This window comes from Suricata suricatta, chromosome 1, assembly GCF_006229205.1.
Source record: "Suricata suricatta isolate VVHF042 chromosome 1, meerkat_22Aug2017_6uvM2_HiC, whole genome shotgun sequence".
NCBI classification, from domain to species: Eukaryota; Metazoa; Chordata; class Mammalia; order Carnivora; family Herpestidae; genus Suricata; species Suricata suricatta.
Window position 1 is genome coordinate 97,426,044 of NC_043700.1, and position 14,029 is coordinate 97,440,072.

Below are 14,029 nucleotides of genomic sequence, written 5' to 3' on the forward strand. Positions count from 1 at the left end.
ATTATTTAATGAAACTTAAGAAGGCCTGGCCTTACTCCTAAACTGCTAGCTAGTTGGGAAGAGGAGTTGAGTATTCAATCTCAGAATCACCATTCGTTTTCAAAGGCTAGAAATCATCATCGAAACCCTTCAGAAAATTGAGATCCATCTGGACTGGTTAAGTGAATTACCTTAGATTACATATCTAACCAAAGCTGCAACTAAAAAGTCAAATTTCTTAGCTCTCAGTCAAGTTTTCATTCGATTACAAAACAATTAAGATATAAGCATGAGAAATATGAGCCGCTTGTAAGAAATTGTTATGACTTTCTTGAAAATATTACAAAGGATAAACCTTTGGGCTCTATAGTCATATCCACCTGGATTTCTATCCCTTCTCTGCTTATATTAAAGGAGATTTGTTTTTTATATAAGAATAGTATCTACTTCACAAGGTTATTGCAAGGACTAAATGCAATAAAGCAGTTAGTGAAGTTAGCACCTTTTTTCACACATAATAACTCTCAATTATGGCAAATATCTTATGGAAAGCTGCAGAACAAATGGCAGAAAAACTGTTTTTGAAAAAAGACGTTAAATTTACTTTTTGGGAAAGCTCACTGTGAAAAACTTTCTTCTCACATTCTCGTAGAAAAGAAAAGCTTATTCCCTTCAAAAAATAATTTTAGTTGTATGAATCTATTTTTGATAGCACTCCAAGAAAGATAAAATTAAAGTCTAAGGACGGTTTAAGTAGAGGTGACCTCATAGCTCTAGGAATGACTCTTTAGAAATAAAACTGGTGTTTATTTCATTTCAAATTATTGCAAATATTTTTATTTGACCTTCTCACTATTTGAAGCACTTATGTGTAAAAACACTATCTTTCCCTAATGCTTGGATTCCTGATGCATGTTGTCAAAGAGATAAGGGAAAAAGTCCTTCCAGAGCTCTCTCTGTGAGGGAGAAAGGCACCAAATCCTCAGCAGAAGCAACGACTTTCACCAGCACTCAATATTAAAAGAACTTGCCTACCTGAGGCTTCCTGTGAGTGACACTGAGACATGTAGAAGGTAGGGTCTTTGACAATGTCCCCATAGCAATGTGCAGTAGAGAGTGATCCATAATAACTTATGGGGTCTTTGATGAAAGTCAGTTTGAATGCCAAAATGTAACTCGATGAAAATACTCTTTTGGAGTAGTAAATATATAACTGGGTGTGGAGGTTAAGACAAATGACCAACTATACAACTTTTCAGTGGTCTCGTTTGATCTGAGAATGATAAGCCAAGCCGACTTTTATTACAATAAGGGTTTTTTTTTTAATGTTTTATTGAAAAGTTTAGTAATGAATGATAGTTAGACATCAGCAAATAACAAGCCTTGTGATTTTGGACAAATTGCTTAACCTATGAGAAAATTAAACTTTATCATCTCTAAAAATCTCTGATTTATGAAAATCTGACCTTGGAAATGAGAATAATACTATACATGTGTAATTTTAGTCAAATTTCAAGAAAGAATAAAAATAATTGTGTAATGGTAATTTTCTGGATCTCAGTGAGTCTCTGTGATTTATGTTATGGATCAATCTTTGAGACATTTGTATACACATTTCTACAATAACCCTATTGGCTTTTGTGGCCATATTGAAGTGGAGATTTTCTGAATACCCAGGGAAGTTAATGCAACGAGTCCTTTTATTTCAAAATCTTTTTAATATCTGAAATTCTAATGAATCGTCAACTCTATGAAATAGTATGAAAAAAAACAGGAGAGTTATATCCAAAATGCATAATACATCTCTTTCTGTCAAAACTATAATATTCTTAATCTTTTGGAACATTTGCAACGTGCCCAAGTGTCTACCCACAGAACTAATTAAGCAATCATTTCTTTTGCCCCAGGATGGTGCCTCTCCACTGGTGTCTGCTGTGGTTCCTATTACCACTCAGCTCAAGGACTCAGAAGTTACCCACTCGAGATGAGGAACTTTTTCAGATGCAGATCCGGGACAAAGCATTTTTTCATGATTCATCAGTAATTCCAGATGGAGCTGAAATTAGCAGTTATCTCTTTAGAGACACACCTAAAAGGTATTCTCCCTGCAGCACTCTCTTTATCAATAAGCTCATGAAGGATGCTGAATAAGAAAGTACTTTTTAGACTTAGATAATTTGCAGTCAAACTCTGAATAGCATTGCCTGTTTTCTCTAAGAAAAGAAAATGACAGGGCAACTTCTAATCATTAAGTAGAGTCCTGATTGTGATCTCTTTGGGGATGAAGAGGACAATCTTTGCAGTTCGTACATTTTGGAATGATTATGGTTTTATCTTTAGGATAGCAGGAAATTTCTAAGAAGGATTCTGTAGGGTTAAAATGAAGTTAATCAAAAATAGGATTCAAAATAGGCGCATGGGAAGACCCTGAACTCACTTTCTCCCACTGACACAACAAATCTATAGCTACATGTAGAACAATTCTCTCTGAAAAAGACCTGAAAACTAACTGAAGAGTTCCTCCACACAAAGGATAAAAAGGCCATGTAGAGATGGGTAGAAGAAGCAGAGGGCATGGTCTTGCCAAAAACCCCACCCCTAGTGTGGCAACTCATAGAGAGGCTCTTTCAAATAAAGAGCACATTCCTGAGGTGCAAGGCATTTGAGCCCCACAACAGGCACTCCAACCCTTGGGATCCGCACCAGAGAGACAAGCCAAAACATGTGGCTTTGAAGACCAAGAGGGCTTATTTCCAGGCGACCCAAAAGACTGTAAGAAACTAAGACTCCACTTTTAAAGGGCATATGCACAGATGTACTCACCCTAAAACACAGTGAAAACATAGTAAGTTGGAAAGTTCCTAGACTACACACAAAGGAGATTCATTGGCTACTCTCAGAGGAAAAGGGGTCTCTAGGAACTCTTTGCAGGCATCGAGGTGCTGGCGGGTACCCGTTTTTGCACTCTCCCTCTACCTTGCTAGTACCTCTTGGCCACATTTGTGTCCTCTCATGACTCCACCCTGCTAAACCTGGCAGGTGGTCATGCCCCAGCCTGGCACTGCACCACAGCCTGACCAAAGTCAACAGGTGTGCACAGGACACAAAGGTGATGTCACCTTGAATTCCTGGCTCTGATGACCAGGGTGGTTACAGCTCTGAACACCATGAGATGGAAACAATCAGAGAGACCCTCATTGGCAGGTTACCACCACCAGGGCCCTGCATAGACTAAGACTGAGACACCCCCAGTCTCCCTGTGACCAATCCTTCAAGACTGGGAGAGAGAGCTCTTTTGCCTAATGCATAGAAACCAACATAGTCAAACAAAATGGAAAAACAAACAAACAAACCAAGGGATATGCTCCAAATGAAAAAACAAGATGAAACTCCAGGGGTGGGGGAAATCTTAATGAAACAGAGAGAACTAAGTTTCCTGAAAAAAGACTAGTGGTCATAAAGAAACTCACCAATCTTGGGAATAGAATAGATAAACACAGAGAATTTCAACAGAGATAGAAAATATAAGAAAGTACCAAAAAGAAGTCCTAGATCTTAAAAATACAATAACCTAACTGAACAATATACTAGATGGGTTCAGCAACAGACTAGATAAAGCAGAAGACAAAATCAGTAATCCAGAAGGCAGGGCAGTGGAACTCACCCAAACATAAGCAGTAAGAAGAAAAAATAATTTTAAAAAGTAAAGACAGTTTAAGGAACCTATAGGACATTAAGTTGAACAACATTTGCATAACAGAGGCCCCAGAAAGAGAAGAGAGAGAGAGAAAGGAACAGAAAACTTATCTGAAAATATAATGGCTATAAACTACCCTAACCTGGAGGACAAAACACACATCCATGTCCAGGAAGCCCAGAGAGTTCAACCTAAGATGAACCTGAAGAGATCCACACCAAGATATGTTACATTAAAATGTACAAATAAGGGAACGCTCATAAGATAATCAGATTTTTTTTAGCAGAAACATTGCAGGCCAGAAGGGAGTGGCATGAATATTCAAAGTGCAAAAAGCAAAAACTTCCAACCAAGACTAGGAAGATTATCATTCAGAATTGAAGAGAGATAAAGAGTTTTCTAGACAAGCAAAAACTAAAGGAGTTCACTACCACTGAACCAGCCTTATAAGAAATGTTAAAGAGACTTCTTTAAGATGAAAAGAATGGGCACTAACTAGTATTAAGAAAATGTATGAAAGTAAAAATCTCCCTGGTGAAGGTAAATCTATATTAAAGGTAGTTAAGTAATCAATTATAAACCTAGCATGAAGATTAAAAGACAAAAGTAGTAAAAAAATAACTAAAACTACAACAATTACTTAAGGCACATACACAATAAAATGATGTAAAATGTGACATTAAAAGCATAAAATGGGGGGTTTGGGAGTAAAAATACAGTTTCAGAATGTATTCATACATAACTTGTTATCAACTTAAAATAGACTGGTATGTATACATAGGGTAATATTGTAAGTCTCATGATGACCACAAAGGAAAAACCTAGATTAAAATAAAGATATGAAAATGGAATCTAAACAAAACACTAAAGAAAGTCATCAAACCACAAGAGAAGAAAGCAAGAGAAGAAGACAGGACAAAAGGGAATTACAAAACAGCCAGAAAACAGTGAACAAAATACACACCTACTTATAATTACGTTAAACAGACATGGACTAAATGTAAACATAAATGGATTAAATTCTCCAATGAAAAGACAATAGAGTGCCTGAATGCATTTTTAAAAATATTATATCCCTACAAGAGATTCACTTTAGATATCAGGACATTCACAGAGTGAAAGTAAAGGGATGGAAAAAGATGTTTCATTCAAACAGAAACCAAAAGAAAACTGGGGTAGCTATGCTTATATGAGAAAAAATAAACTTTAAAACAAAAGATTGTAATGAAAGACAAATATGGGCATTACACACAAAGTTCAATCCAACATTTGTAAATATTTAAACACCCAGTAGAGATAGGAGCACTTAAACATATAATCAAATATTAACAGAGCAAAGGGAGAAATTGGCACAATACAATTACAGTAGGGAAACTTAGTACCCCATAGTCATCAATGGATGGATCATTCAGACAGAAAATCAATATGGAAACATTAGCCTTAAATGACACAATAAACCAGATAAATTTACTAGGTATATACAAAGCATTTCATCTATAAGCAGCAGAATACAAATTCTTCTCAAGTACACATGGCACATTCTCCAAAATAGATTATATGTTAGGCCACAAAAAAAAAAAAGAGTCAGTAAATTTAAGAAGATTGAAATTATATCAAACATCTTTTTAGACTATAATTGTATGAAACCAGAAATCAGTCACAAAAAGAAAACTGAAAAAAATTACAAATATGTGGAGACTTCAAAACATGTGACTGAACAACCAATAGGTCAATGAAAAAATAATTAAAAAATACCTTGAAACAAATAAAAGTGGGAATGTAACATACCAAAATTTACAGAATGCAGCAAAAGCAGTACTAAGAGGGGAAGTTCATAGCAATACAGCCCACCTCAAGAAATCAGAAAAATTTCAAATAAATAATCTAATTTTACACCTAAAGGAACTAGAAAAATAGGAACAAATGAAGCCCAAAGTTAGAAGAAGGAAGAAAATAATAAACACCAGGGTGGAAATAAATGAAATACAGACTAAAGAGACAATGGAAAAGACCAATGAAACCAAGAGCTGTTCTTTGAAATGATAAACAAAATTGATAAGCCTTTATTTAGCTTCACTCACTAAGATAAAATGAGTGGACTCAAATAAATAAAATCAGAAATGAAAAAGAGTACGTGACAGTTGATACCAAAGAAATACAAAGGACCTACTATGAGACTACTATGAACAATTATATGCCAACAAATTAGACAAACTAGGAAAACTGGGTATAATAATCAAGAGTATAATATGGCATAAAAACTGATACATAGATTGATGGAACAGAATAGACAGCCCAGAAATAAAGCAAGAACTATGGTCAATTAATTTACCAATAGTATACCATTTGCCAAAAATATACAATGGAAAAAGGACAGTTTGTTTAATAAATGTTGTTGGGAAAACTGGGCAGTCACGTGCTAAAGAATGAAACTGAACCCCTAAACTCCTGAAAGAAAACATAGGCAGTAAGAGTAAACTGCTTGATATTAGTTTTAGCAATGTTTCCTCCCCTCTCTCCACTTTGGACCTGCTAGGGCAATAAAAGTGAAAATAAACAAGTGAGACTACATCACACTAAAAAGCTTCTGCATAGTGAAGGAAATCATTAACATAATAAAAAGGTAACCTATTGTATGAGAGAAGATATTTGCAAATCGTATATCTAATAAGGGAGTAAAATCCAAAACATATAAAGAATGTATACAACTTAAGAACAAAAACACAACCAACTATTTAAAAAAAGGGCAAAGGGTATGAAGAAACATTTTCCAAAGAAGACATACATATGCACAACAGGTACAGGAAAAGATGCTCAACATTACTAATCATCAGGGAAATGCAAATCAAAACCATAATGAGATATCTCCTTATATCTCTCAGGATGACTATTATGAAAAGAACAAGAAATAACAAATACTGGCAAGGATGTGGAGAAAAGGGAATTCTTGTGTGCTTTTGGTGGAAATATAAAGTGGTGCAGCCATTATGGAAAACAGTATATAGGTTCCTCAAATATCTGTAAGTAGAAGTACCGTATGACCCAGCAATTCTAGTTCTGGGTTATGTAGCCAAAAAAATCAAACGGTTGTAATATACAGTATAGTGACTACAGTCAATAATATTTTTTTGCATACTATGTAACTTTACATTGTTAAAGGGAGAAAGTAGACTTACTGTGATGGTCATTTCATAGTGTACACATGTATCAAATCATAACTGTGTGCATCCAAAATTAATATATTGCATTTTAATTATATTTCAATAAAAAGAGCTTAAAAAGCTAAAAAATATGAAGTTAGATGAATACATGATTCCTCAAGGATTTACATTGCCTTATAAGGATAATATTTCTTTGAACAATATGATTACATTCTGAAAATATTAAACCAAACTGTAGTAAAAACTATCACTGTTCATTTACCTTTACTCCATCAACAAATTGGGCTCATATAATGGTTCTAATATATATGTCATTTTTAAGGGTCAGAATATTTAGAACCATTGTTAACACATGCCATGCAACCTGGCCAGAGGAAGAAAATTCTAGTCTCCAATATGTATTTGTTTATTCTTTCTTGTCTTTCCCCCCCTACAAATAATGATTGGGGGCTTTGATATTTGTATGAAATGTTACCTTACACTGAATGGAGAAGTGCAGCAACAATAGAAACATCATTTATAGGAATGCAATGGGAGGCATTCATAGACATTGTTGATATTACAACTAAAGATGAAATTCCAGATATAATTTAGCAGCAGTGAATAGCTTTTTTCATTAATTATTCTTATGTTTACACATAAATTCCAAAGGCTAAATGGTTCATGGAGTGTTTATCCCTCAGTTTTGGCATTATAATTTGGGACCATGTTTTCTTAGTTATTCATTACATTTCTGTCTCCCTCACCAGGCAGTAAATATTTGGAGCACATAGATCATGGCCTATTATCTCTGATTGCTGTTTCTTCTACAAGTGCTCTGCGCATGGTAGCCAACAAATGTTTGTCAAATTGTTAGAGTTTATTCAGATTATCTTTTATCCCAAGTCATAAGTGCTTCCATATGAAAATGTTGAGTTAGAGGGACTCCCTGCTGTTTTATATGTATAATGAATACCTTGTGGAATTTAAGAATTGTTTTATTTGTCATTGGTTGCCTATGGCCTGTATTTAAGTGACTAAGACACAGTTACTTTGGGAAATAAGCTACTTTCTTGTTTGAAGTAAGAACAGAAGGTAGTGGGTGAAATGACATTGATTTCTTCTTCAGCAGCTAGCTCTGCTACCTTCACAAAAATCAAAACCTAGATGTTTTGAATGTGTTTTCACTTATATGATGCCAAACAAATTATTTGGTTGTACCTATTTCTTTGTAATATCAATGATGGGTTCAGTTGTGTGTATATTGTTAGCACATGCCATACAATCTAGCCGAAAGAAGAAAATTCTATTCTCTAAAACGTAGACTAAGTTGAAAACTAAGCCACCTGACACCTATCTAGAAGGATGCTTATGGTACATATAACTTTACACAAAGTAAATAATGTCAGTCATCTGGTTATTTTGTCGGGACAACATCTAGCTTTATTATTTTATGAACAATTTATTTTTGCTTTTATACAGTCTTCACTTTATTTGTCCTCCCACTGCCCTACCAGCACCTTCCTTCTTTTAATTCATAATCTAAAGATTCTAAAGATTCTGTATTTTTATATAGAATAGACTCTAGGTGTAAATATCCTGGGGCTGGAACAATAGGGTTAGTGTTAGGTTTCTTGTGTTCTGTTCATTAATTTAGTAATTCCTTTATTCAAAAATATTTCACAGGTAACTACTACATGCAAAAATTAGTGCTAAATTCTGGGAATACAATGGCATGGCAAATTAACCCTAAATGGGTCTTTGTGGGGACAATGACATTCAAATAATATAAATATACAGTCATATACAGTTGCACATTTCAATAAGTACCCCCAAGTGAAAAGTAAAGAAGGATACTCACAGTATATACAAGAACCTGATCCAAAATGAGGAGTCAGAAAAAACATCCCCAAAGAGTGACACTTAGTATGTACAGAGGCAAAGGAGAGTACTTCAGGCATACGAAACAACATTCCAGAAGTTCTAAGAGGAGATGGATTCTAGGAAACTAGGGGAGCCCATGTGGTCTGAGCTCAGAAGATGAGAAGCCAATGAGGCAGGCAGGGGTCCCACCACTGAGGAAGTTTTAGACTCTCCAAACAATTAAGGACTTTTCCCCAAAAAGCTAAAGTCTAAGCTTATTCATCAATTCATTCAACAAATATTTATTAAGGATTATTCTAGTATCTAAGTCTTCATAATGAACCTCGCTCTCTTGTAGCTTTCATTCTAGTTGCAGGAGATGGAAAATAAAGAGGTAAACAAAGGAATATAATAGGTAGTGATAGGGCTTCCAAGGTAAATGAAGAAGTGTGAAAGAGAGCTTCATGGGAAGGAAGGTGATGTTTTACATACAAGTCGAGTAGATCTGTTAAATGAATGAAAACTAAACCAGCTAGTGATTTTTCCAGTAACTCTTGATTATAAGTCTTAGAATGAATGATCTCAGTCTGACCTGGTCCACTTCCCCATAGGTATTTCTTTGTGGTTGAAGAAGACAATACTCCACTATCAGTCACAGTGACTCCCTGCGATGCACCTTTAGAGTGGAAACTGAGTCTCCAAGAGCTGCCAGAAGAGGCAAGCGGGGAAGGCTCGGGTGAGCAGCATGATAAATCTGGCCCCAGACCCCTGAATGGATAGCTAAATGGCTTATGAAATATACAGCCTTCTGTTTGTAAGAAAAAAAACCAAAACAGAATGAATGCATATGTGAAGAAGCTGGAGACTTTGCAATGGAGATGAGGGAAATGGAAGATGGCATCAAATGATGGTGATCTTAGTTAAAATAAACAGTTAAGAGAGACAGATGTGGAGACTGAACGAGTGAGGAAAAATGGAGGTTTGGATTTGCATCTCTAGCTGTGGTTTGCAATCTTACCGAACATTGGAGTCAGTACAGGGGCTTTAAAAACTCCTGGTGCCTGGATTCCACCCTTAGAGGTCCTGATTTAATTGTCCTGGAGGTTGGGCTGGACATTGGGACTGTTAAAATCTCCCCCTCAGTGATTCATAGATGCAGCCAAGATCTCTGGAGAATAAAGAATGGCACGAAAAAGAGGAGCAAGAAGTCATTCAGCACCAGTGAATGTCCAGGATAACAAGACAGTCAGTAGCAGGGGTGTGTGAGGCATTTAAAGAAAATGCAGATAGTGGAAAGCAAATACCAAAATACAGGGAAATGAGAAGAGTCTATACAGGAACCTGGAGTGATCTGCTTCTTTTAAGGGGTGAATGCATCATAGCTTAAAGATGAAGGCTAGGTGACTGATGCCAGGCAAAGGATGCCAGCAATCTGCTCCACTTACAGTGATAAGAAAACGTTGTTACTAGGAAAATATGGGAAGTACAGCAGAGGAGACAGAGAATAAATAGCCATGCAGCTGTGCGAGATTGTGTTAATCTCATAGTTTGGGGATATGAAATTCTTCGGACCTCACGCAAGCTGCAGTAACAAGCTGAGCAAGGTTCATTCCCACTCAGGCGACCCAATCCTCCACCAAGTCCTGTCAGCTTATCTGGCATTCCTGTGATATCTGATGTTAACGGTAAAAAGATAGAAAAAATTAGTTTAGTTTCAATACTTTCCTCCTATTATTCCTGGGCATGTGTTCTCTACACTGAATATTAGGTACTCCTATTAGTCCTTTATATTCTATATTTTAATGAGAGATTGTCCAGTCCTAATAACAAGAGCAAAATCTGTGAAATGGCTGACCATCAAAATGCAATCAGGTTGAATCCTTCTGATAAGCAGATTGATGGTTGGAACTAATCTCTAAAAAGTTTATAGTCTTTGACCTAAAAAATTCCACTAATTGGAGTCTATCCTCAAGCCTAAGTTTAAATTCAGAAGAGCCTAACATATATACAGGGGCATTATTTTAAATGATCAAAAATTGACCAAAAATATTATTTTTATGATATAATGTTAATATGATCATAACATTAAGTGAGAAAGACAGAATTCAAAAATGAAGATTTGTCTGGGAACATACATGTATGAGAAAAAACATTATTAGGTTATAAAGATTAAAAAATCAATTACATAAATATATGTAAAGGACTAGATGGAAATGAATGAAAATATTAATAAAGGACAGTCTCAGGATCATTAATTAATGGATGATTTTTCTATCTTATTCTTTTTCTCTCTTTTCCAATTATCTACTGGCAGCATTATTAGTTTTATAACAGAGAAAAAAGAAGGTAGTCTTACAAACAGCTTAAGGTCGGCAAGCCACGGTACACACCCTGACATGTAGCTTGTATTTCTCTCATGTCTTCTAGGTGACCCAGAGCCTCTGGAGGAACAGAGGCAGCAGATCATTAATGAGGAAGGCACAGAATTATTCTCCTACAAAGGCAATGATGTGGAGTATTTTATATCTTCTAGTTCTCCGTCTGGTTTGTATCAGTTGGAGCTCCTTTCAACTGAGAAAGACACACATTTCAAAGTCTATGCCACCACAACCCCAGAGTCTGATCAGCCTTACCCTGAATTACCTTACGACCCAAGAGTAGACGTTACCTCCCTGGGGCGCACCACCATCACTTTGGCCTGGAAACCGAGTCCCACAGCGTCTCTACTGAAACAACCCATTCAGTACTGTGTGGTCATCAACAAAGAGCACAATTTCAAAAGTCTTTGTGCCGTTGAAGCAAAACTGAGTGCAGATGATGCTTTTATGATGGCTCCAAAACCCGGGCTGGACTTCAGCCCCTTTGACTTTGCCCACTTTGGATTTCCTTCAGATAATTTGGGTAAAGAACGCAGCTTCCTAACCAAAGCTTCTCCCAAACTCGGACGGCATGTCTACTCAAGGCCCAAGGTTGACATTCAGAAAATCTGCATAGGAAACAAGAACATCTTCACCATCTCAGACCTGAAACCCGACACACAGTATTACTTTGATGTCTTTGTGGCCAACAGCAACAGCAACATGAGTACGGCTTATGTGGGTACCTTCGCCAGGACCAAGGAAGAGGCAAAACAGAAGACAGTTGAGCTCAAAGATGGAAAAGTTACAGATGTATTTGTCAAGCGGAAGGGAGCCAAGTTTTTACGGTTTGCCCCAGTCTCTTCTCACCAAAAAGTCACTTTCTTTATTCACTCTTGTCTGGACGCTATCCAAATCCAAGTGAGAAGGGATGGGAAACTTCTTCTGTCGCAGAATGTGGAAGGCATCCGGCAATTTCAGCTTAGAGGGAAGCCTAAAGCTAAGTATCTCATTCGCCTGAAAGGACACAAGAAAGGAGCATCTATGTTGAAAATACTAGCAACCACCAGGCCAAGTAAGCAGCCATTCCCCTCTCTTCCTGAAGACACGAGAATCAAAGCCTTTGACAAGCTCCGCACCTGTTCTTCGGCCACCGTGGCTTGGCTGGGCACTCAGGAGAGGAACAAGTTCTGCATCTACAAAAAGGAAGTGGACGATAACTACAATGAAGACCAGAAGAAAAGAGAGCAAAACCAATGCCTAGGACCAGATACACGGAAGAAATCGGAAAAGGTCCTCTGTAAATATTTCCACAGTCAAAACCTACAGAAGGCAGTGACCACAGAAACAATTAAAGGACTTTTGCCTGGAAAATCTTACCTGCTGGATGTTTATGTCATAGGACATGGGGGGCACTCAGTGAAGTATCAGAGTAAAGTCGTGAAAACCAGGAAGTTCTGTTAGTTACCTCATAGGAGAGATACTATTACATAGAACTGCAGGACAGACATGAAATCACTTTAAGTGTAAAGTGACTACTCCCACCAGCTGAGAGAAGTTGTGACCAGTACTTGTACTGGGGAAGGAAGGATATCAACTTGTGTAAATGAATGTTTATATGAGTAACTTGAGGAGACTTGTTCTAGTGTGCCCCAATGGCATCTAGTGTGTGTCTGCTGCCCGTGGATGTCAAAGATAGAGGACATCTTGAAGGAACTGCCATCTCTTGCTTTGACCACTGCATGAACTGCTTCTAAATTATTTTATTACCTAAAAATTTAAGATAATGCCATTCATTGCACACATCCACAAATGCAAATCATTCCTCTCTATAGATGCTAGGATATATATAAATTATTTTATAAAGTCTTGTTTTAAATGTCAGTGTTTCTATGATTGTAAACTATTAAATTCTTTTCCTGTTAAAGTACAGATCTAATCTAAGTATATTAAGTGGACAGCCTTCTAGTCAGTTATTGCTATTGTAAATTCTTATCTGTTAGTAAAATGTTTAAATACTATATGTATCTCATGTACAAAGTTGACATACATTATATTCATGTACATAAAATTAAAGATATTAGATTATATACTGTTCATTTTCCCAAGCAGCTACCACGGTGTATTCAATTTCTATTCTGTTCACAAAACTGCGCCTTTATAGAATTTGGCACCAGAATCAATCAATAGTTAAGAAAGCATGTTGCATTTCTCTAAAGTTACTGTGGCACTAGAGAGAGTTCCTATAATTTGTATTTTGACACTGAATTGGAGCCAGAGCCAGGTGTCAGGAGAACTGAGGGGTCTCTAATAGACTTGTAAAAGAATAAGATCAGCCAAACACTGTAGCTTGGTAAGTATTCAGCAAATTGTTCTTAATGACCTAAAATGTATGTCATTTATTTCAAAAATAAGCATCTATTTTAAATACCAATTTGGGATATTGCAAGTATTCTCCATCTTCTTGAATATTAGCAAAATAATTATTTTAATTTCTACCTGAAGCAATCTAGCAACCACCAATTAGGCTAGAGCTAGTAATGAGGCAATGACTGAAGCTACTGTTTTATAACATTAACGTCTGATACTTTGATTTGTCACAAACTTTTACAGGCTAATTCAGGCATGAGATAAAGTTCAGGCAAATAATAACAGAAACCATTTAGCACTGCACCAAGAGCGGCTTTAGATAGCTTCCTTCTCCACAGTTCTATATATAAGATGTCATGAGAACACTAGCTCAGGATTCAGAAAGTATAGAATTTGCAATCACAGAAGCCATATAACCTTAGGAAAATCTGATAACTCCCATTGCCCCCCTTTTCCATTTATATATTGGGTGATGACAGGTTTAGGTAAGGAGACCTTCTTTATAAGACATTGTCTTTTGTAGAATTCTATGATTCTTAAATTACAAGGTGCTCCTGTAACTACAAGTGGGGACAGATATAATCTCTTAACTTCTACATTGTCCCCTACACGCTGGCACCCTT

General features: G+C 36.4%; 1 protein-coding gene across 1 annotated transcript in view; it reads left to right on the forward strand.

The window, feature by feature from the left end:
• NDNF (neuron derived neurotrophic factor) overlaps nt 1-13,151 on the forward strand; it is a 33,826-nt gene extending 20,675 nt beyond the window's left edge. The window contains exons 2-4 of the mRNA XM_029916798.1: nt 1,887-2,075; nt 9,291-9,415; nt 11,107-13,151. Coding sequence (XP_029772658.1) covers nt 1,888-2,075; nt 9,291-9,415; nt 11,107-12,500 — 1,707 coding nt within the window. The 5' untranslated portion in view covers nt 1,887 and the 3' untranslated portion in view covers nt 12,501-13,151. The remainder of the gene's footprint in view (nt 1-1,886; nt 2,076-9,290; nt 9,416-11,106) is intronic.
• The last annotated feature ends 878 nt before the right edge of the window (nt 13,152-14,029 follow it).